The sequence below is a fragment of the Mustelus asterias genome, chromosome 21 (assembly GCF_964213995.1).
Source record: "Mustelus asterias chromosome 21, sMusAst1.hap1.1, whole genome shotgun sequence".
NCBI classification, from domain to species: Eukaryota; Metazoa; Chordata; class Chondrichthyes; order Carcharhiniformes; family Triakidae; genus Mustelus; species Mustelus asterias.
The window spans coordinates 71,885,807-71,908,515 of NC_135821.1; the positions used below are offsets into that span (position 1 = coordinate 71,885,807).

Genomic DNA, 22,709 nt, shown 5'->3' on the forward strand with positions numbered 1-22,709 from the left:
ACTCAAAGCGTATGATGGTAAACAGGTAGAGTATTAACATATTATGCAAAAACCCAGATATTTATGAATGCCTGAATGAACTCACAAACCACCCACTACTGTACCTTTCTCTTATTTGCAAAATTATGCAGCACCTATAAATAAAATATCTGTGCTGTCACCGCGAAGAGTGGAAGGGAAACAGCACAGGACAAAACCATAATTAGTTAACTTGCAATTGTTGGGCAGGTCATCAAATGGGATTATACAAGTAAGTGGGACTCAAACTGAATGCCACGTTTCCATACAATGTTTTTATATACAAACCCAAAATCAGTTTGTTTACATTGCAATTTTGCAAAGTACCACAGCAAATTCTTGCCTAGCCTCATAGTGGCCAGCTGATAACCTTAAATCAACACAACAGTCATTAATATGGCCCATTTGGTTATGAATTTGAAGGTAGCCATTCTTAGTTATGCATTTTATTTTTCCTCATGGCTTTTGCCGAACAAAATTGTAAGCAACCTGCACATTTGTAACTTAGCAACATCTCAGGTCTGAATGAGAACATTGAAATTCCAAGTTTACATAATACATGATATTTATTCTTAAAACGTTGAAGTTTTCACCAATTACAAATCTGCTGACAAACAAAAAGGTAATGACTTGATGTATCCTCTTGTACTCTTAAAGGAGAATGATTATACAAGAAATAAGAAGTTTTGTTAGCTACCAATTACAATGGTCACGTCCTCAAACCTACAATACTTTTTTTTAAATATAAGAAACTACACCCAACTATTGAAGCACAAAACAGTGTTATTAAAGATCACACAAGTTGCCTTCATAAAGTTGAGGACTGAAAAAATTGAAAGTAACACATGTATTTGCTTGAAGGACTAAGAAAATTGAAATTAACGTGTAATTTGCAGCTACTTGGCAGAAAAATAACAGCAAGATTTGGCTGTGAAAATTAGGAAATAAATGAAAAGTGGCCAACAAACTAAAGCAATACATTCAATTGCATCACCTCCGCCTCTTCCATAGGCTTCACATTTCAATTCACTAAATAGTTTTTGCTGCAGTTAACCCAGACTTGCAAACCTTTGGGTAACACAAGGGTTCCCCTTCCCAGAGGATCCTGCCCCACTCTGTTACTTAAATCTAACAACGTGGGTATGTCACACCAAAAATGACGTTGCAAAAGATCATGGGATGAACGTTTACATGAATGGTACAGCACAAAGGGCACTAGATTCAACTGGTGAAAATAGCAGGTCACAATAGATCTTTCAGTACATCTTTCAGTTACTGCTACCTCCAACAAAGGTGTTTTCTCTTCCTTTCGCTGGGCACCACTATTCTCAATTTTCCTAATCTTGCCTTTCAAGATTTCTGTAAAAAAAAACTGCAGTGTGCCACCCCCATTTCATCTATGGGCTAGTTTCGTCAAGTGCAGAAAGCTGCAAGTACAGTGCAACACACTAACAATTTCCACACATGTAAGTTGTCCATCCAATGAGAGTGCTCCAAGAAAACAGCAATTGGGAGGGTTGGCGGGTGTGGCACTGAGTGAAAAAATGCCGTATCAAAACATCTTCACAGACATTTGGAAAAAATCTATCTTAGTCACCGGTTCTTACAGAAATTCACATCTTTTAACAATATTTTAGAAGATGGGATTCTTGCAAAGCTGCTATTTTTTATACTTTTGTTTCTCAAAATGCAGAACCACAATGTTAAAAAAAAAAATTGGCTGAAATTTCAAGTATTGTTCCCGTAGTATGCAGCCCCCAAAATTGAACCACTTATCCTCTACCTGTCTCAGACAGCAAGTTTCAAATGTCTTTCCTCAATAAATAGGACAGTCTGTATTTCAAAGCTTCTGCAGTCACTCATCTCAGCGTACCTCATAAAATTCCATTCTTTGCAAAGACACAAGATGCAAACTCAATCGCGGTTAGTGGATACAATTAAGCAATCTCGCATCTAAATCATTAGTAAATGTTAAATACTGGTATGAATGAGTTAATGACTATGACGGTGAATTTCATCCAGGTTGAGGTGGTCAGATTTGAAGGATAATGCCAATTTGGACGTTATCAAAAAAAAAAAATGGCTCCTCTTATAGGATTTCAAACATTTGATTTAGTAATTTTTTTTTCTTGAACCATGACAAATCTTTCAGAAAAGGCTGACCAGAAATTTCAAAAATCTGTTGAGTTGATGACTTTGCACTTTTATCTTGGAACAATCTTTAAAGCTAGGCAAAATTTGCATTTATATAGCTTTTTAAAAAAAATGATCTCAATGTGTTCCAAGATGCTTTACAACCAATTATGTAAATTTTGAAATATCGTCACTGCTCTGGTCCAAGGAAATGCAGCAGCCAATTTGTGGACTTCAAGCTCCCACAAACATCAATAAAATAAACCACCAGATAACCTGTTTGATGGAGAAATGTTAACCAGAACACAAGAACTCCTCATTCATCCTGGGTTAGTGTAGTGGGATCTTTTATGTTCATGTGAGTCAGGAGGACAGAGCTTTGGTTAATACCCTGGCAGAGTGATTGCACTGTCGACAGCGCGGTATTCCCCGCTGGAAATGTCAGCCTATGTTGTGAGCTCTAGTCAGGAGGTATTTCCGACCTTCTCTGACCCTTTGATCTGTATTTCATAAAAGTTCATTTTAAAAATGGAGAACTGGTAACACATTCTCAGCCACACACAAAACACACCTTTGTTCTCAAACTAATTCATCATCCCATAACACAAAAGGCACACTGGTGATAGCCTAAGGTATTTAAAAAGCTAAACTGTTTTGAGTGTAATGATAGACCTTTGAGCACACACCAATGCAGATAACTTTTACAGGGCTTTTTTCTAAAACTTTTGAGCGGTTTTAATTTCCCAGCTGACTTTCATATCAACACAAAATGTTCACAATGGCAACATTTCACAACAAAACACAGAGGAAAAAAGCCCTATAAGAAAATTACCTGACTTGAGAATGGATTTCTCTTCAAAGCAATTTGCAAAATAGAAACTGGTGTCTACAAAATATAGTAACCAGCAAGGTTCATTCCAGGACAGAATCACGCAGTGATCAAAATGGGCCAAAGTGTACTTGTGGAAACCAGTCAAAGATTACTCAGTAACCCACTGAAGTTAAAACAAAAGTAATTTGTCTTGATGTAACTTTTCTTTTAAATACACACAAGTGCAACTTGCGATCTGAATGCTGTATTTTTTTTTTAAACAAACAGTTCCAGCAGCAATGAAAATTGCAATTTCACTTGTAATAAATGACTTGCTGAAATCAAAAACACCACACACACATAAACTTCAGTGCTCTGCTTCCCCTACTAATCCAAAAAGCCCAATATAAAAACGTACAGCCCCTGGCCTATTATCCTATTCTAGACACAAACAAAGCACACATGGCAGAAAAATAGTTTATGTGATTTTAGTCCAACAAAAACTGGCAATGTTGTACGTAATTTACACTGAAATACAGGTTAAAGGTAAAAAGCAGTAACAGCAAATGTTGAAAAGGCTGTGAATCTATTACATAACTGTACAAACATCTGTACAAAGCTCATATAAATCTTAGGTATATTAACAGAATTAAAAGAAAGCCCCTCTCGGTCCTCAAATCCTAGGTGACTTTATTCATTTTTTTTAGAAAAGGAACAGATGATCAAATAAGTAATGATGGAGTAGGCTTCTTGCCAGGCCAGGCCTCCTTGGCGTATTTCTTTTTCTTCGGCTCATTAACAGATTCTGCATTGAACACGCCAGGGTTGGGAACAGGGTTCATAGTCACAGTTGCCGGCACGACTGCTGGTGCCAAGTCCACTTCTGGGGCAGGGTTTGGGAAGGGCATAGGTAGTCCTCCTATCATCGCAGTTCCCATTGTATTACCATGTAGCTGAGACGAAGAATCGCCACTAGTTGGAGGGAGGCCGCCATATAAACTAGCGTTGAATGGGAAATTCTGCATACGCCTAGCAACTCCATCTTCAAGGCCTAGTGAACTGGGACTCTCCGTCTTCTTTTTCTGTAATTTCCCCCCAAAAATAAAACAATTAAACTTCTGGAAACAATATTCCTTTCATAATTCATCAATATTAGAGTGTTTTCTTATCCAAACATTGAAACACTCATGACCTAGGAGGGCTAACTCCTGCTGTAAGACAATAGATGCATGCCAGTAAAATGTTTAAAAGGTACAACATGGAGGCTGCTACTTGAAAGACCCCCATCCTGTACCTGTGATGTTTCGTATCTCAAGAAACCACATATTATTTGAAAATCCATATCCTATGTATGTGCTCCCAATCATAGAATCACAGGAGGCCATCCGGCCCATCGAGCCTGCACTGACAACAATCCCACCCAGGTCCCATTCCTGTAACCCCACATATTTACCCTGCTAATCTCCCTGACACCAAGGGGCAATTTAGCATGGCCAATCAACCTAACCCGCACATCTTTGGACTGTAGGAGGAAAGCCACGCAGACACAGGGAGAATGTGCAAACTCCTCACAGATAGTGACCCAAGCCAGGAATCGAACCCAGATCCCTGGAGCTGTGAAGCAGCAATGCTAACCAATGTGCCACCGTGCCGCCCAATCAAAAATACCGGAGTGTTTTTGTGTATCGAGTTAATTTTACAATCTTAAAAAATGGCTATTACAAAAAGTTGCATCATTAAAAGGCTGCTACAATCATTGATTACAAGAAGTTAGGTTATTTTTAAATTTGCCTAAGTTTCCCATATTTTGCAAATAAGCAGTAAATACTATCTTGTCTGGACTGTACAAGTTAATTAAAAATTGAAGATAAAATATTTCACTGCCTAATATAAATAACAAAAAGGCTTGACTTTTTACCTTGAGTGGTACCACTGCTGTCTGAACCATATTTCTGAAGCGACCAACTGAAGGATCAACATCCTCTGAAAAACGAGACAAGAAAGGACACATCAGTTGAAAATTACAAGAACATAAACTTGCATTTATATACATATTTCAGAGCTCAGGACATATGAGAGAGTGTTTCACATAGAACATTACAGCGCAGTACAGGCCCTATAATTATTTTTCAAATGCAACCACTTGACGTTGTAGGAAAATATAGCAGTTAATTTGTTCTGCAAGTTCACAATGAGAATGACTGGTTAATGAAGTTTTCGGTGGTTTTGGTTGGAGGATAAATGTTGGTAAGGATAGCAGAAGGATTCCTTGATGATCTTCCAATCGTGCCACAGGCACTTTACATCCACTCAAACAGGCTGGCACAACTTCAGTTTAGACATTTCGCCCCAAAGCAGGAACATCTGACAATGTAACACTCCCTTGGGGTTGTACTGAGATTTTGGACTAGATGATGTGCATAGTTCCTTGGAGTTGGGCTTAAACTCAGTTGTCTGACTCAAAGGCAAAAGTGCCATCATTCAGCCAAGTTATCGTCTTATGTAGAACATGATCCTCAGTGGCGCTGTCATTTCTGCACCTCCATGTACACATTACTTCAGTAAAAGTGCATCATTATTTCCCGATAACGTGCTTGTTCAAACAACTATATAATTGCAGGACTACATCAATATTTATACAATTTTAGAATTACAAGAGAATAAAATATCAGCCTACAATGCTAGAATTTCGCCCAGGTTCTAAATGGGATTTGAATACCAAGGAGGATTTCCTTTACACCAGTTAGCAAGGTGATTGATAGCATGGACAAGCAGCACTTCACTTTCAATTAATATCTGTCAGGTAGATGCCCATTAAGGATTTTTACTACTTTCACAAAAACTAAACTAAGTGAATCAGACTTGGAAATCAAGTACAATTTCAATATTTGCAGGCAGCACCAAACTAGAGGTTAAGGTTGGTGGACAGTGCCAAAGTACAAGTTGAAATAACTTAAATTGCAATTGAAAAATTAATTAATATGAATTAATGTGAGGTGGTGCATTTGAGTTGGCAGAAGAAGGAGACCACATACTCCTTGTAAAGCAAGTCTAAATGGGGTAGAGTAACAAATGGATCTCGAGGTACAGATACACCATTAACTAAAAGTACTAACAGATTAATGAAGCCATTAAAAAAGATACTGGGGATTATTACTAGGGGGGTGGATTTAAAAAGCAGAGAAGTTAAACTTGTATAAAATCTTGGTTAAACCACACTTGGAGGACTATGCATAGTTCTAGTCGCTGTAATATATAAAGGGCAATTAATTTATTATATAAAGACATTGACTGCAGAAGGTTCAAAATAGATTTACAAGGTTGATCTTGTACCAAAAGAGGTTATAGCTATCCGAAAACATTGAACAGGTTGGGGCTTTACCTTGTAGAAAAGAAGTCTGGGGAGGTGACCTGATGAGTGATCTTTAAGATAATGAAGCTGTTTCCAAAACAGACCAAAATCAGGAGCCATTTATTCATGATTATTAAGATAGTCATGAATAAATCTAAAATGGGCACTCAGATACATGCTTATAGCAGTGGCACATTATACCTGACCCGACAAAATACTTTACATCAAGGGCACCAAGCTTGCTCAGAACTGAAGGCTGTGAAAATCACATGCCAAATTTGTAAGTTGCATATCTTGTGGTGAGCACTGCGGCCTCACAATGCCAGAGACCTGGGTTGGATTCCAGCCTTGGGTGACTGTCCGTGTGGAATTTGCACGTTCTTCCAGTGCCTGTGCAAGTATCCCCTGGGTGCTCGTGTTTCCTCTCAGTCCAAAGATGCGCAGGTTAGGTGGATTGGCCACGCTAAATTGCCTCCGTGTTCCAAGATGTGTAGGTTGGGGGATTAGCGGGATAAATGCGTGGGGTTAAGGGAATGGGCCTGGGTAAGATGTTCCGTCAGAAAGTCGGTGCAGACTCAATGAACCGAAAGGCCTCTTCCTGCACTGTAGGGATTCTATGAAATCATTGCTTTAAGTGTGAAATTTATATGAAGGTTGAAGGTGGTCATACCTGGATTTATGATCTCTTCATCATCACTGAATGATACTCGGTAGCTCTTTCTTTTACGTTTTGGCCTCTGGATCTCCAGATTTCCTTCCTCAATTGTCAGTGTAGATATTCTTTTGTTATGAGCTGTGTTAAATTCTGTCAAATTCTAAGGGAGGCAAAGAAAAGCATAACATTTCACAGATACATCTTTTTACTTTAACTTGAAAAGGCACTCTTTATATCAAACTGCTTGACCAAGTGAAACGATAAAAATATTGCCCCCACTTCACTTGGGGCGGCACAATTGCACAGCGGTTAGCATTACTGCCTCACAGCTCCAGGGACCTGGGTTTGATTCCCAGCTTGGGTCACTGTCTGTGTGGAGTTTGCACGTTCTCCCCGTGTCTGCGTGAATTTCCTCCGGGTGCTCCGGTTTCCTTCCACAGTCTAAAGATGTGCGGGTTAGGTGCATTAGCTGTGCCAAATTGCCTCTTAGTGTCTCGGGATGCGTAGGTTAGAGGGATTAGCAGGGTAAATATGTGAGGTTCCGGGAATAGGGCCTGGTGGGATTGATGTCGATGCAGAGTCGATGGGCTGAATGGCCTCCTTCTGCACTGTAGAGTTTCTATGATTCCAGGATCCAAACAAGTTCCAATTCTGTCTCCTTGAATCATAAGACCATGCCATAAAATTCCCCGCGCTCTGACAGGTACAGAAATACAAAGGATAAAGAAACTGGCTGATGCTTTATTTTAAAAATAGGGCGAAAATCAGAATTGGTAGACACAATTGCATATTTAGAGTGCCATGTTACTAAAGTGTTTGAAATAGGACGTTAAAAAAGTGGTGGATCTTCATTATAGCTGCTAATGTTCAGCATTACACAGTTCTATTAAACCAATGTCACCAAACTAGATGTATATTTATATAATTCGATAACTACACTCACTCCTACAAGAACCCACTGTCACCTTGGAACCATTACCACGATGACACACAGTTCTTTGAATTTTTGATGTACTTTTTAAACTATGCAGCTCGGCAGAAATTGATCCCAATGTTAATGGAAAGCTGCACTTACATCTAGTTCTGTCTCTTCTTCAGGCAAACCCAGCAATCCTTTCAGTTCATCATCTTCTGCCACATTCTCATCACCCTTGATGGCGGATGGCATTGTCTGTGGCTTTTCCCGTAGCGTGTAAGCTCGTGTTGAGGCTCCAAACGACAATGTGGAATCTATGGGAACCTGCTGTGGTTTGTGGGGCTCCAAACGAAGATGCCCCAGGTACGTACCATGAGCTGCAAGAGTAATTACTTACTTAGCTGATTCACCAATTAAGTACTTGATGCAGAAGTAAATGATTACCTGGTTAATTTAACACGCAAGCCCCCCCAACAAAGGTAGAAGTTAATGCTGAAAGATGCTGTGCTTTCAATTGCTTGCGTGTTGATTGCTGACAAAAAATATGTACTGGATATGTTGTTTTTAATAACAGCTTTTGAAAAAAAAACTTGGGTCTGGGATTCCAAAATAAGATCTTTTGCTCCAGTACAAGTTTTTAGCCAGTTTGAGAGCAGTACTTACAAAAGAAAATTGTTCTTAACAATCTGTATCACAAACAAAAACTTAGTTTTTCCTTACTAATCAAGGTTTGAAGCCAATATTATAAAACCACTGTCTGGAAAAAAGCCGTAAGAAGTCTCACAACACCAGGTTAAAGTCCAACAGGTTTATTTGGTAGCAAAAGCCACTAGGAAAAAAGCCTTCTTAGTGGAAGCAGAGCTCAAAGGGATTGTCAAAAGCACAAGTTTCAAAAATCTAAAAACACAGCATTTATAGTCACAAAGCACAGGAGAAGGTCATTCTGCAATCATGTCTGTGCAGAACTTTTGAAAGAATTATGCAATCAGTCTTACTCTTTTACTCTTATAGCCCTGCAGATGTTTCCCGTGTGAACATGAGACTTTTGCGCTACATATCAGTCCCTCTGCCATTTGCCTATATCCATTTTCAAGTGGTTTGAAGCTAGCCATAAATGGATCTGGAGCTTGGATTCCAAATTCTCAGAGGCAGGAGCATTCATAACAAATAATTCTATTTTACCCTTGGCCTACATCGCTGAGTTCACAACTACAAATGTCAATGATGTTGTCATAAGTTTAGAGGCAGACAACCATGGCTTGCTGACATTTAAAATGCGGAGAGTGGTTAACTTGTGGAATCTTATTTAGTTGATCTCATCAATAAACAAGTGTGAATCACTGAGGCTCTTCTTTATCTTGTCATTTAACGTAGCCTCTCAAATGTGTTCATGTTGAAGCTCTGGAGTTCCTTACACTCGGTCACTGCAAGCACTTTCCTCAAAATACTTGAACTATACAATAAAATAGCACTTACTGCTGTTCAGGTCTATGATGAAAACTCTTTTCAAATGTTTGTGATAGACCAACGCAGCGTGGACTCGCGAACATGACTGATGGTCAATGGTAAAATCACAAATGTCGGGGTTTCTTCCAAAGAGGTAGTATTTTTTCTCATCAATGATGAGTTTCTGGAGAAAAAGGACCAATTTGACTTGTATTATTTAATTGTTTTCTATTACTTACTCATTCAGTTCACAACAACAAAGTCAGAAAAACAATAAATTTATTTATTAGTCACAAGTAAGGCTTACATTAACATTGCAATGAAGTTACTGTGAAATTCCCCTAGTCGCCACACTCCAGCGCCTGTTCGGGTCAATACTCCTAACCAGCACGTCTTTCAGAATGCAGGAGGAAACCCACGCAGACACGGGGAGAATGTGCAAACTCCACACAGTGACCCAAAGCCAGCAATCGAACCTGGTCCCTGGCGCTGTGAAGCAGCAGTGCTAACCACGGTGCTTCCATGCTGCCCCAATACCAGGATAAAAAAACAGCAAGCTATTGAAACTATTTGTTCAAGGGCAGATGAGAGAATTAATAGAAGTTGACAACCACTGCATTCTTCAAGTACAACACTTTTTAAGCCGTACGATATTTCCTAATACAAGTTTATTGACTTCTTCGCAATTTCGGAAAGATTTGCCACGGAATTTTGAGGAAAATAACAGCATGCTTAATGCAATCTTCTTTTAACATCAGCATGTTAAAAAAACTTCAGCAATTAGCGGTGAGGAAGAGCAATGTCGTGAGTTGCAAACTGCCAAAATTGGCAGATGATTCGTGCTGTTCCGTTATTAACTTTGCAGCAATGAGATCTCAACAACAATCACCCCTTCAAAGTCAAGACACGACCGATATTGAATCTTAAAATATGAATGAAACCCACTTCAGGAAGTTAAGGCTGCTATTTGACGATGTGAGGATGCTTAATAGTTTATCTTCTTGCAAAGTAATTCAACCTTGGGGGCCCAAAAGGAAACAACTGAAATTGTGGAGTCTCTCTCCAGCTGGTAGTAAATTGTTCGTAGAGTTATTTTAGTTTTAAATCTTTGCATTTTTTCTTGCTTTTTCTTCCCACCTGTAATCTGATATTGTCCCCGCCTCCCTTTCTCTATTTAATTTGACCTTTAACTCGCTCTGAATTCTTCACTGTTGTTCATTCTGTTTCTTTCTCTAACCTTATAAGATTATTGTTCCAGTCATAGAATCGTTATGGTGCAGGACGACGACATTTGGCCCATCGTGTCTGTATCGGCTCCCCAAGCAAGCATCATGACAATGTCATTTCCCTTCCTTCTCCCTGTACCACTACACATTATTTCTACTCAGATGATCATTCAATGACCTCTTGAATGCTTTGCTTGAACCTGCCTCCACCACATGTCCAGGCAGTGCATTCCAGACCCCAAACACACACTGTGTGAAAAAGCTTTTTTCTCACATCACATTTGCTTCTTTTGCAAATCACTCAAATCTGTGCCCTCTTGTTCGTGATCCTTTTACAATCAGGAACAGCTTCTTGTGAACCTCTTCTGCACTCTCTCCAATGCTTTCATCTCCTTCCTATAGTGTGGTGCCAGAACTGTACACAACATTCCAGCTGAAGTCTAATTAGTGTTTTGTACAAGTTCAGCATAATCTCCTTGCTCTTGTACTATATACCCCTATTAATAAAGCCCAGAATACTATATGCTTTATCAATTGCTTACTCCACCTCCCCTGCCACCTTCAATGATCAATGCATACATACACCCAAGTCCCTCTGCTCGAGCGCCCCTTTAAGAATTGTACCTATTATTTTATATTGTCTCTCCATGTTCTTCCCACCAAAATGCATTACCTCACACTTCTCTGCATCGAACTTCAGGTGACACCTATCTGCACACTCCATCAATTAGCTGGTGGTCTATAGACCACACCGACAAATGTAATTGCACCCTCTTTGCCCCTTAGCTCGGTCATTCACCAGTGTACCAGATGTCCCATTGACCAATAGCAAATCTGCACTTCCAGCAAAAGAATTTGAGCTCAAGGATGAAGAAAAAAACAACTCGGGGCACGCCACGAAATGCCCCACTTTAGCAACTTCTGGGCCATTAATTCTAACAAAGAATATAAACCAGAGAGTTCTAACTGCGCAGGAATGTTGTACCTCTGAGTTATAACTCAGTGTTTCTCTGCACACTGAGCTAATATGCTCAAGGTTTTTTTTTGATATAGCACCACTTGGACCCAGCGATCACAGTTTGTCTCAGACCTATAACGGAGCTGTGACATCGACAGCCAGGTTAGTATCTGGTGCATCCCTCCCTCCCTCATCTTTAATATAAAATGTCATACATTGCAGTAACCCAGCAGAGCACAAAATACAAAATCCTGGCTGTAACAAGTTAACCTGAGCAATCTGCTTATAACATGTCCGATGTTCCTAACAACTTGCATTTGTAAAGCAGCTTTTGGCAAATATCCAAAAATACTTTATTGAGGTGAAATCAAAAAAAAGGACGACAAAACAAAATGGAGATGTGAGCAGGACCTGCCAAAGAATCTTAATGGACAGGAGGGAGATGGAGAGATAGAGAGCACGCTTTAACAAGCAAATCCCAGAATAGGGATTATAGACAGCTGAAGGTGCACACAGTTGAGATGAGGTGGGGCTCAGGAGGCTTGGAGAGACAATGGAAAGTATGGGGGCAGCAGGGAAGCTCATGAAGGAATTCAAACATGAAGAGAATTTCCAGTGCATTACCTAGACTGGTTTACAATGAAAGTGACTGAAAAGTAGATTAAGCTCTTCAGATCTTCAATCTAGATTAACACTTGTGAACCTTCAGCTTCAATTTACACTTCAAACTTGGATGATGCTTTGAACAGCAACCCCGTTCATGAATGCGTCCAATTTGTGCCATGGCAAGCGTTTCCCAGGCATTCCCAGCAGACTCAATTATCAATACAATCGCACGGCTATTCCCGTGCAGCAATTATGAAGAAGCGTGAAATGTCAATTTCCACATTTCTTTGCCCAAAAGAAAATACAATACAAATGTTCACCTCTACTAGCTTGTCTCCTTTCACAACATCCAAGTGAAGTCCAGGCGGAGGCTTTCCTGCCCTGAAATTCGAAAAAGTTTGTTAGTATGTCACTGTATGCTGACCAAGATAAGTGGTTACTTAAAAAGTCTGCACATACAAAAACAAATTCTCATGAGTGCAATCAAATCTTTTATACCAGAAACAGCAAAATGACTTGAGTCACTCAGAGCAGATCTTTACTGAAGGACTTAAAGTAACCTATGATATGGAAGATCTGAATAAGCAAAATTAATGAGTATTACACGTGCAAATATTCAATAATAAAGCCTAAAGAGATTGGTCACCTCTCTTGAAACATCTGTTTTGTATTCTAAATTTCTCTATTTTACTTTTTCTATTACAAGGGGTGGGGGCGCGATGGCCTAGTGGTATTGTAACTAGACTATTTAATCCAGAAACAAAAACAGAAAATGCTGGAAAATCTCAGCAGGTCTGACAGCATCTGTGGAGAGAGAGAATGGAGCCAACGTTTCGAGTCTGGATGACCCTTCATCAAAATGTCGGCTCTCTCTCCACAGATGCTGTCAGACCTGCTGAGATTTTCCAGCATTTTCTGCTTTTGTTTCAGATTCCAGCATCCGCAGTATTTTTGCTTTCACATTAATTCAGAAACTCAGCTAATGTTCTGGGGAGCCGGGTTCGAAACCCACCACGGCAGACAGAATTTGAACTCAGTAAAAAAAAAAATCGGGAATTAAGAATCTACTGATGACCATGAAACCATTGTCGATTGTTGGAAAAACCCATCTGGTTCACTAATGTCCTTTAGGGAAGGAAATCTGCTTTCACATGTCTGGCCTACATGTGACTCCAGAGACATAGCAATGTGGTTGACTCTCAACTGCCCTCCAAGGGCAACTAGGGATAGGCAACAAATGCTGGCCAGCCAGTGACGCACATGTCCCACGGATGGATTAAAAAAAAACACTAGCTACATCTTTCGACCTTTTGGTTTGTGGCACCACTTAGTAATCTATATTGTGCTATAATTGAAGCTGTTTCATTGCTGGATAAAACCGACTTGCATGTATATGGTGCTTTGCACATTCCCAGGTTATCTTAAAGCAGTTAGCAGCCAAACTACTTCTGAAGTTGGTCACAGTTGTAATGTAGGAAATGCTGAGGCCAATTTGTGTACACCAAGCACCACCAAACAGCAATGTAATAAAGGGGAAAAAATCTGATTGTTTAAGATGGTTCAGTGATATTTTTGGCCAGGACAACAGAAAAACCCTTGCTTTTCTTTAAAAAGTGCCTTGCACTCTTCACCTTTCTTGACACCGCCATGATTTAAGTTTCCTTGAAGAGGATATTTTTAGGTCTGGTAGTCGGAGTTAAAATGGCAACCACAACGGCAACTTCATATTGTAGCCAGAAATGTGATTAAAAAATAATTCTCGCAGATGCAATCTATAGTAGGTTTCACAATGTAGCAGACAGGGGCATAAATATCTTTCAAGAAAATTTACATTGTATCAAGTGCCCCCTTGATAAACCTTACCTTCAAACAACCCCAAATGCGGGCGAGCTTCACTGCTATCCACATACATTCTGTGTCAGTTATGGTTGTGATAAACTTGCCAAAAATTTATTTTGTCGAGAAGGACCTTGTGTTGATTAAAACTGACAACTAAAATCATGGATTACAAGAAACACTTCACAGCCTTGCAATAAAGATGATATGCAGTGCACAGGTAACATTTTACCTGAGATGCTGATTGACTCCAGCTTTCTATATTATCATTTACTTAACAAGATCAGTTCTGTCTTTAGAATTTCTACAGAACAGGTATGGTTAACATACAAAAATTTCATACTACATACACATGAACTGGGAGAAAGACACAGCAGGTCAAATATAGATTCCTGCTGAGGAAACAGGCTGTTCTAGAAAGAGCATTTTGAGTGTAATACCAGGTGGTGGCTCATCTGGCGATTTGGGAGATGATCAATTATGACTGACATAAGGAACCATTTAACATCATTCTGAATTTTTCTACCTGCTATTGGGAGCACCTCTTTAAATAAACTTTCTGACCACAGAGTTGGGTAAAGGTAGTGTTTAGTTGACATGGATAATTCTATCAACAATTCTCCATTGTTAATGCAGAAGTATATCCCGATAATGGATTATTTATTGTAGACACACTCTTTCTAACATCCCCCCACCATCCCCTCGCTCAACAATGGAGCTCAAGAAGTGATGTAGATCAGCAAAGACAGGCATCATGGTTTGGTGAACATAATGCAGCAGAATTACAGTGACACAATACAGGCAGCAGAGATTCAGATGAGCCGAGGTTTCTGGTACGCAGCTGGGAGACCAGCCAGGAGTAGTTGGTGAGAGGTCAGTAGCAAAGTGTTAATGTAGTGAAGGAGACAGGTGATGTTAAGGAAGCGGATGTTGACAGCCTTTCTGATGGAGAGGAAAAGGGGTTGACAATCTAGCACAGGGTTGAATAGGCTGCCTAGGTAACACCCTGAACAATGGTTGCAGCGCAGGGATAGAGTCAGTGGCTGAGGTTCAAAGCTCGTAGGTGAATGACTTAATCTTCCCAATATTTAAAAATACTGCAGTTCATCCAGGACTAGATGTCAACACAGGTCTGAAAGAGGTATCAATGTTTCATAGAGAATTACAGCACAGGAAGAGGCCCTTCGGCCCATCATGTCTGCACTGGTCATCAAGCACCTATCTATTTCAATCCCATTTTCCAGCACTTGGTCCATAGCCTTGCATGCAAAGGCATTTCAAATACTCATCTAAATACTTTTTAAATGTTGTGAGGCTTCCGCCTCTACCTCTCATGTTTTTGTATGACAGTGCCAAAGGGCCCTGAAACCAAAAGAGAAAATGCTGGAAAATCTCAGCAGGTCTGGCAGCAACTGTAAGAAGAGTAAAGAGCTGACGTTTCGAGTCCAGATGACCCTTTGTCAAAGCCAAAGGGCTCTGTACAGGCGAGAAAGATGAGACCAAGGATAGTTTCTTCAGGAATTTTGAAGAAGCAAAGTTGTGGCGACAAGAAAAGTCATTTCTATAGATACGCTGGCTGCACAATTGGATTGCTAGAGATGCAACCAAGCAAGGGCAAGTCAAATGAGCTGGACAGAGATGGTGTGGTCAGCCATGTCAGAGTTCAAACAGGCATTGACCAACCCAGTACCTTCGTCACCAGAAAATCACAGGCTTGCGAACATGGTATGGAAAATTGCAACCAACCCAATTTTTAAAAAATTCTTTTGTGGGACATGTACGTCACTGGCTGGCCAGCGTTTATTGTCCATCCCTAATTGCCCGAGGGGAGTTGAGTGTCAATCATATTGCTGCTGCTCTGGAGTCACAAGTGGGCCAGACTAGGTAAGGACGGCAGATTTCCTTTCCTAAAGGACATGAGTGAACCAGATGGGTTTTTCTGACAATTGACAATAGTTTCACGGTCATCAGTAGATTCTTGATTCCAAATTTTTTTTATTGAATTCAAGTTCCACCTGCTGCTGCGGTGGGATTCGAACCCGGGTCCCCAGAACACTAGCTGAGTTTCTGGATTAATAGTCCAACGATTATACCACCAGGCCATCACCTTGCACTCCACTAAACAGTCAAGTGCCTGCAATAGACAGCAGTGGATATGACCAACACTCAAATGCAAAGAGGAAGAGTTGTAGGGTACCAAATAGTGTAAAGAGAGATAATTCCCTCAGCACCACCAATTTCAGCACCTTTGTTTCTCTTTCTGAATGAAATTTAACTGGTTCCACAGCATATTCACAGTAATCAGACAAAGTATACTCCAAAAGACATTGCTTAAATCTGGCAATGCATAATCCAACTCAGTAAATTATCATTGCAGGGTGGGATCACATATCAAGAATTTACATCTGTACAGGGCCTTTGGTTGGACAAAGCTCAGAGCTATCAAATCCCATTAATTCCTTGACACAAGCATTCTAACAAAACTTGATGCAGAGACGTTAGAGTGGATGTGCTCATAGCATCATCTGCTTATAAATCTTTGCCCCATTTTGTTAAATAGTTAAACCCTCCAATTTCCACCAAACACATCCAGGGTCCTGCTCTATTGCCCTGAAGCTCAAGCTCAGGGAATGGAAGGCAAGGTGGTGAGCCAAGTCCAAGAGGACTGCAAGGAACAGGGGAATAACACAAAGGGAAGGAGGACTCAGAGATGGGCCTGCGGAAGGATTGACTGGATGTTGAGCTCTGTGGGGAGATGGGTAATATTGGGGGTTGGATTGAGGGGGGAATGACAGGGGATGAGGCTGGAGACCTGTGTGGGGAAAGGGTGGTGGTGTATGTGAGTGGCGAGGGAAATGGGCTTCTGGGAGGAATAGTGAGGTTGTGGGGAAGAGGGAGGGAGTGTGCTGGGCTCTGGGGGGAATAGTACCAGGCTGGTAGGGGGTGTATAGCATCATGCTGAGACAATGGGAAGAGGTAGTGTGCCAAACATATTTTTGGAGGGTGGGGGTGGAAATATTGCCAGGCTTGAGGAGTTGGGTTGGGTTGGGGAGGAATGAGTGCCAGGCTTTGGGGTGGGGGAAGTGAAGCGATATCAGATTTTTTTTTGGGGGGGACAAGGGAGGGTGAGAAAGATAGTGCCAGGTTTTGTTGGCGAGGGGGGGGGGGGGGGGGGAGATTTATTGGCAGGTTTTGTTTGGGGAGGGTGAGAGAGATAATGCCAGGCTTTGGTTTGGGGGAGGGGGAAGAGAAAGGGAAGATGGTGCCAGGCTTTGTTGGAGGGGGCGGTGTTGGCATTTTGGGGAGTTGGAGATGGTGCCAGGCCCGGGGGGGGGGTTGAGAGGGGAGAGACAGGTTTTGGTTTGGAGGTACCACCCCTGGTTGGGGGCAAGGGAGGGTGGGGGTTAGGACGGGGGGGGGGGAAAAGAGGTGGGGGTGTGGACATGTTTGGGTGAGGCGGGGGGGGGGAATGATGTCCCAGGTTGTGGTTGGGGGGGGGTGGGTAATGGTGGTAGGTGGGGGGGGGGGGGGGGGGGGGAGTAATGGTGGTAGGTGGGGGGGGGGGGGGGGGGGGGGAGTAATGGTGGTAGGTGGGGGGGGGGGGGTAATGGTGGTAGGTGGGGGGGGTAATGGTGGTAGGTTGTGGGGGGGAGGGCGGTAATGGTGGTAGGTTGTGGTTGGGGGGGTAATGGTGGCGGGTTGTGGTTGGTGGGGGGGTGCGATGGTTCTGGTTGGGGGGGAGGGCGATGGTTCTGGTTGGGGGGGAGGGCGATGGTTCTGGTTGCGGGGGAGGGCGATGGTTCTGGTTGCGGGGGAGGGCGATGGTTCTGGTTGGGGGGGGGGGGGGAGGGCGATGGTTCTGGTTGGGGGGGGGGGTGATGGTTCTGGTTGGCGGGGGGGGGGGGGGTGATGAGAACATAGAACAGTACAGCACAGAACAGGCCCTTCGGCCCACGATGTTGTGCCGAGCTTTATCTGAAACCAAGATCAAGCTATCCCACTCCCTATCATCCTGGTGTGCTCCATGTGCCTATCCAATAACCACTTAAATGTTCCTAAAGTGTCTGACTCCACTATCACTGCAGGCAGTCCATTCCACACCCCAACCACTCTCTGCGTAAAGAACCTACCTCTGATATCCTTCCTATATCTCCCACCATGAACCCTATAGTTATGCCCCCTTGTAATAGCTCCATCCACCCGAGGAAATAGTCTTTGAACGTTCACTCTATCTATCCCCTTCATCATTTTATAAACCTCTATTAAGTCCCCCCTCAGCCTCCTCCGCTCCAGAGAGAACAGCCCTAGCTCCCTCAACCTTTCCTCATAAGACCTACCCTCCAAACCAGGCAGCATCCTGGTAAATCTCCTCTGCACTCTTTCCAGCGCTTCCACATCCTTCTTATAGTGAGGTGACGAGAACTGCACACAATATTCCAAATGTGGTCTCACCAAGGTCCTGTACAGTTGCAGCATAACCCCACGGCTCTTAAACTCCAACCCCTGTTGATAAAAGCTAACACACTATAGGCCTTCTTCACAGCTCTATCCACTTGAGTGGCAACCTTTAGAGATCTGTGGATATAAACCCCAAGATCTCTCTGTTCCTCCACAGCCTTCAGAACCCTACCGTTGACCCTGTAATCCACATTTAAATTAGTCCTACCAAAATGAATCACCTCACATTTATCAGGGTTAAACTCCATTTGCCATTTTTCAGCCCAGCTTTGCATCCTATCTATGTCTCTTTGCAGCCTACAACAGCCCTCCACCTCATCCACTACTCCACCAATCTTGGTGTCATCAGCAAATTTACTAATCCACCCTTCAGCCCCCTCCTCTAAGTCATTAATAAACATCACAAAGAGCAGAGGCCCAAGCACTGATCCCTGCGGCACTCCGCTAGCAACCTGCCTCCAATCCGAAAATTTTCCATCCACCACCACCCTCTGTCTTCGATCAGACAGCCAGTTACCTATCCAATCGGCCAACTTTCCCTCTATCCCACACCTCCTCACTTTCATCATAAGCCAACCATGGGGGACCTTATCAAACGCCTTACTAAAATCCATGTATATGACATCAACTGCCCTACCTTCATCAACACACTTAGTTACCTCCTCAAAAAATTCTATCAAATTTGTGAGGCACGACTTGCCCTTCACGAATCCGTGCTGACTATCCCGGATTAATCCGCATCTTTCTAAATGGTCGTAAATCCCATCCCTAAGGACCTTTTCCATCAATTAATCAACCACCGAAGTAAGACTAACCGGTCTATAATTACCAGGGTCATTTCTATTCCCTTTCTTAAACAGAGGAACAACATTCGCCACTCTCCAGTCCTCTGGCACCATCCCCGTGGACAGCGAGGACCCAAAGATCAAAGCCAAAGGCTCTGCAATCTCATCCCTTGCCTCCCAAAGAATCCTAGGATATATTTCATCAGGCCCAGGGGACTTATCGACCTTCAGTTTATTCAAAACTGCCAGGACATCCTCCCTCCGAACATCTATTTCCTCCAGCCTATTAGCCTGTAACACCTTCTCTTCCTCAAAAACATGGCCCCTCTCCTTGGTGAACACTGAAGAAAAGTATTCATTCATCACCTCGCCTATCTCTACTGACTCCATACACAAGTTCACACTACTGTCCTTGACCGGCCCTAACCTCACCCTGGTCATTCTTTTATTCCTCACATAAGAGTAAAAAGCCTTGGGGTTTTCCTTGATCCGACCCGCCAAGGACTTCTCATGTCCCCTCCTAGCTCTCCTAAGCCCCTTTTTCAGCTCATTCCTTGCTAACTTGTAACCCTCAATCGAGCCATCTGAACCTTGTTTCCTCATCCCGACATAAGCTTCCCTCTTCCTTTTCACAAGACATTCCACAATGGGTGATGGTTCTGGTTGGGGGAGGGGGCGGGGAGTGGTGGTTCTGGTTGGGGGGGGGGTTGATGGTTCTGGTTGGGGGGGGTGATGGTTCTAGTTGCGGGGGGGGGTGATGGTTCTGCTTGGGGGGGGGGTGATGGTTCTGCTTGGGGGGGGTGATGGTTCTGCTTGGGGGGGGGTGATCGTTCTGCTTGGGGGGGGTGATGGTTCTGCTTGGGGGGGGGGTGATGGTTCTGCTTGGGGGGGGTGATGGTTCTGCTTGGGGGGGGTGATGGTTCTGCTTGGGGGGGGGTGATGGTTCTGCTTGGGGGGGGGTGATGGTTCTGCTTGGGGGGGGGTGATGGTTCTGCTTGGGGGGGGGTGATGGTTCTGCTTGGGGGGGGTGATGGTTCTGCTTGGGGGGGGTGATGGTTCTGCTTGGGGGGGGCGATGGTTCTGCTTGGGGGGGGCGATGGTTCTGCTTGGGGGGGGCGATGGTTCTGCTTGGGGGGGGCGATGGTTCTGCTTGGGGGGGGCGATGGTTCTGCTTGGGGGGGGCGATGGTTCTGCTTGGGGGGGGCGATGGTTCTGCTTGGGGGGGGCGATAGTTCTGCTTGGGGGGGGCGATGGTTCTGCTTGGGGGGGGCGATGGTTCTGCTTGGGGGGGGCGATGGTTCTGCTTGGGGGGGGCGATGGTTCTGCTTGGGGGGGGCGATGGTTCTGCTTGGGGGGGGCGATGGTTCTGCTTGGGGGGGGTGATGGTTCTGCTTGGGGGGGGGTGATGGTTCTGCTTGGGGGGGTGATGGTTCTGCTTGGGGGGGGTGATGGTTCTGCTTGGGGGGGTGATGGTTCTGCTTGGGGGGGGTGATGGTTCTGCTTGGGGGGGGTGATGGTTCTGCTTGGGGGGGGTGATGGTTCTGCTTGGGGGGGGGGTGATGGTTTTGCTTGGGGGGGGGTGATGGTTCTGGCGGGGGGGGGTGATGGTTCTGGCGGGGGGGGGGTGATGGTTCTGCTTGGGGGGGTGATGGTTCTGGCGGGGGGGTGATGGTTCTGGATTGGGGGGGTGATGGTTCTGGCGGGGGGTGATGGTTCTGGATTGGGGGGGTGATGGTTCTGGCGGGGGGGGGTGATGGTTCTGCTTGGGGGGGGTGATGGTTCTGGATTGGGGGGGTGATGGTTCTGGCGGGGGGGGTGATGGTTCTGGCGGGGGGGGTGATGGTTCTGGCGGGGGGGGGGGTGATGGTTCTGGATTGGGGGGGTGATGGTTCTGGCGGGGGGGGTGATGGTTCTGGATTGGGGGGGTGATGGTTCTGGATTGGGGGGGTGATGGTTCTGGCGGGGGGGGGGGGGTGATGGTTCTGGCGGGGGGGTGATGGTTCTGGCGGGGGGGTGATGGTTCTGGCGGGGGGGGTGATGGTTCTGGCGGGGGGGGTGATGGTTCTGGCGGGGGGGGTGATGGTTCTGGATTGGGGGGGTGATGGTTCTGGCGGGGGGGGTGATGGTTCTGGATTGGGGGGGTGATGGTTCTGGATTGGGGGGGTGATGGTTCTGGCGGGGGGGGTGATGGTTCTGGATTGGGGGGGTGATGGTTCTGGATTGGGGGGGTGATGGTTCTGGCGGGGGGGGTGATGGTTCTGGCGGGGGGGGGGGGGTTGATGGTTCTGGCGGGGGGGGGGGGGGTGATGGTTCTGGCGGGGGGGGTGATGGTTCTGGCGGGGGGGGTGATGGTTCTGGCGGGGGGGTGATGGTTCTGGCGGGGGGGTGATGGTTCTGGCGGGGGGGTGATGGTTCTGGCGGGGGGGGTGATGAATGGGGAGGGAGGGGGCGGGGTTAGGTTTGGGGGCGGGGCAGTCGCTGCCGGGCTCTCAGACCGCGGCCTAGCGCGGCAGGCTGCAGCCTCCCGATACAAAGCGCCGCAGCGGGCGGCTGGAGGCGCTGCAGTGGGGAGGTTGCGGCTCCATTCCTCCCTCTCCGATGGGCCGGGCGGTGTACAGGGGGCCGCAGCCCAGCGCACTCACCATGTGGGACAGTCGAAGGCGGCTTTGAGCTGAATCGCCTGCATCTGAATCGGACCGAGAGCCAACCGCTCTGCATTGTGGGTAACTGGGCGGGGTCTGGATCGGCGTCCCGCGCATGCCCAGAAATTACCCTGCACAGCCTGCCGGGAAATGTAATTCTCCCTCCAGTGACCGGTGAGCTCGATAGGGGGCGCTTGAACTACAAATCCCAGCAGCCTTTACGAGCAATGGTTGACAGGGGCAATGCTGCAGAGGTTTGGGAATGTGAATGTTGCAATTATTGGTCTCATGTTGACTACATTGGTAGATTCTGCCTGAGCCACAACTCCCCCCAGCTAGATATTGAGAAAACCAAAGCTATTAATCTTCAACCCCTGGAAATATTTTGCCTCTGATGGCCACAATCTTCCATCACAATCCTCGCCTATGACCATGTTAGTGGTTAGGGGACCCGGGTTCTAATCCCCAGCTTGGGTCACTGTCTGCACGGAGTCTGCATGCTCTCCCCATCTCTGCGTGGGTTTCCTCCGGATGCTCCGGTTTCTCCCACAGTCCGAAAGACGTGCTGGTTAGGTGCCTTGGCTAAATTCTCCCTCAGTGTGCCCGAACAGACACCGGGGGTGTGGCGGCTAGGGGGTTTTCACAGTAACCTCTTGCACACCTATGACTGTGTGGCCAAATTCCCCTCCAACTCGGTTTCCAAGTTTGCTGATGACATTGCTGTAGTGGGTCGGATCACAAGCAAAGATCAAATGGAGTACGGGAAAGTGATAGAGAATCTGGTGACCTGGTGTGACAATAATCTGTCCCTCAATGTCAACAAAACAAAGGAAATAGTCGTCAACTTTAGGAAGGGTAGTGGAGGAC

The 22,709-nt window shown here is 44.7% G+C and overlaps 1 protein-coding gene and 1 non-coding gene across 2 annotated transcripts; both read right to left on the reverse strand.

Annotated features, from left to right (window-relative positions):
• Positions 1-411: 411 nt before the first annotated feature.
• Positions 412-21,924, reverse strand: ppp1r8a (protein phosphatase 1, regulatory subunit 8a). The gene is made up of 7 exons (XM_078238233.1): positions 21,843-21,924; positions 12,442-12,502; positions 9,362-9,515; positions 8,045-8,262; positions 6,985-7,129; positions 4,881-4,945; positions 412-4,044 (listed from the first exon to the last, which is right to left on the reverse strand). Exons 1-7 carry the CDS (start codon positions 21,884-21,886, stop codon positions 3,685-3,687), a joined length of 1,047 nt encoding a protein of 348 aa, XP_078094359.1. The 5' UTR covers positions 21,887-21,924; the 3' UTR covers positions 412-3,684.
• LOC144509578 (small Cajal body-specific RNA 1) lies at positions 11,535-11,694 on the reverse strand. Its single transcript, XR_013500502.1, has one exon.
• Positions 21,925-22,709: the final 785 nt, after the last annotated feature.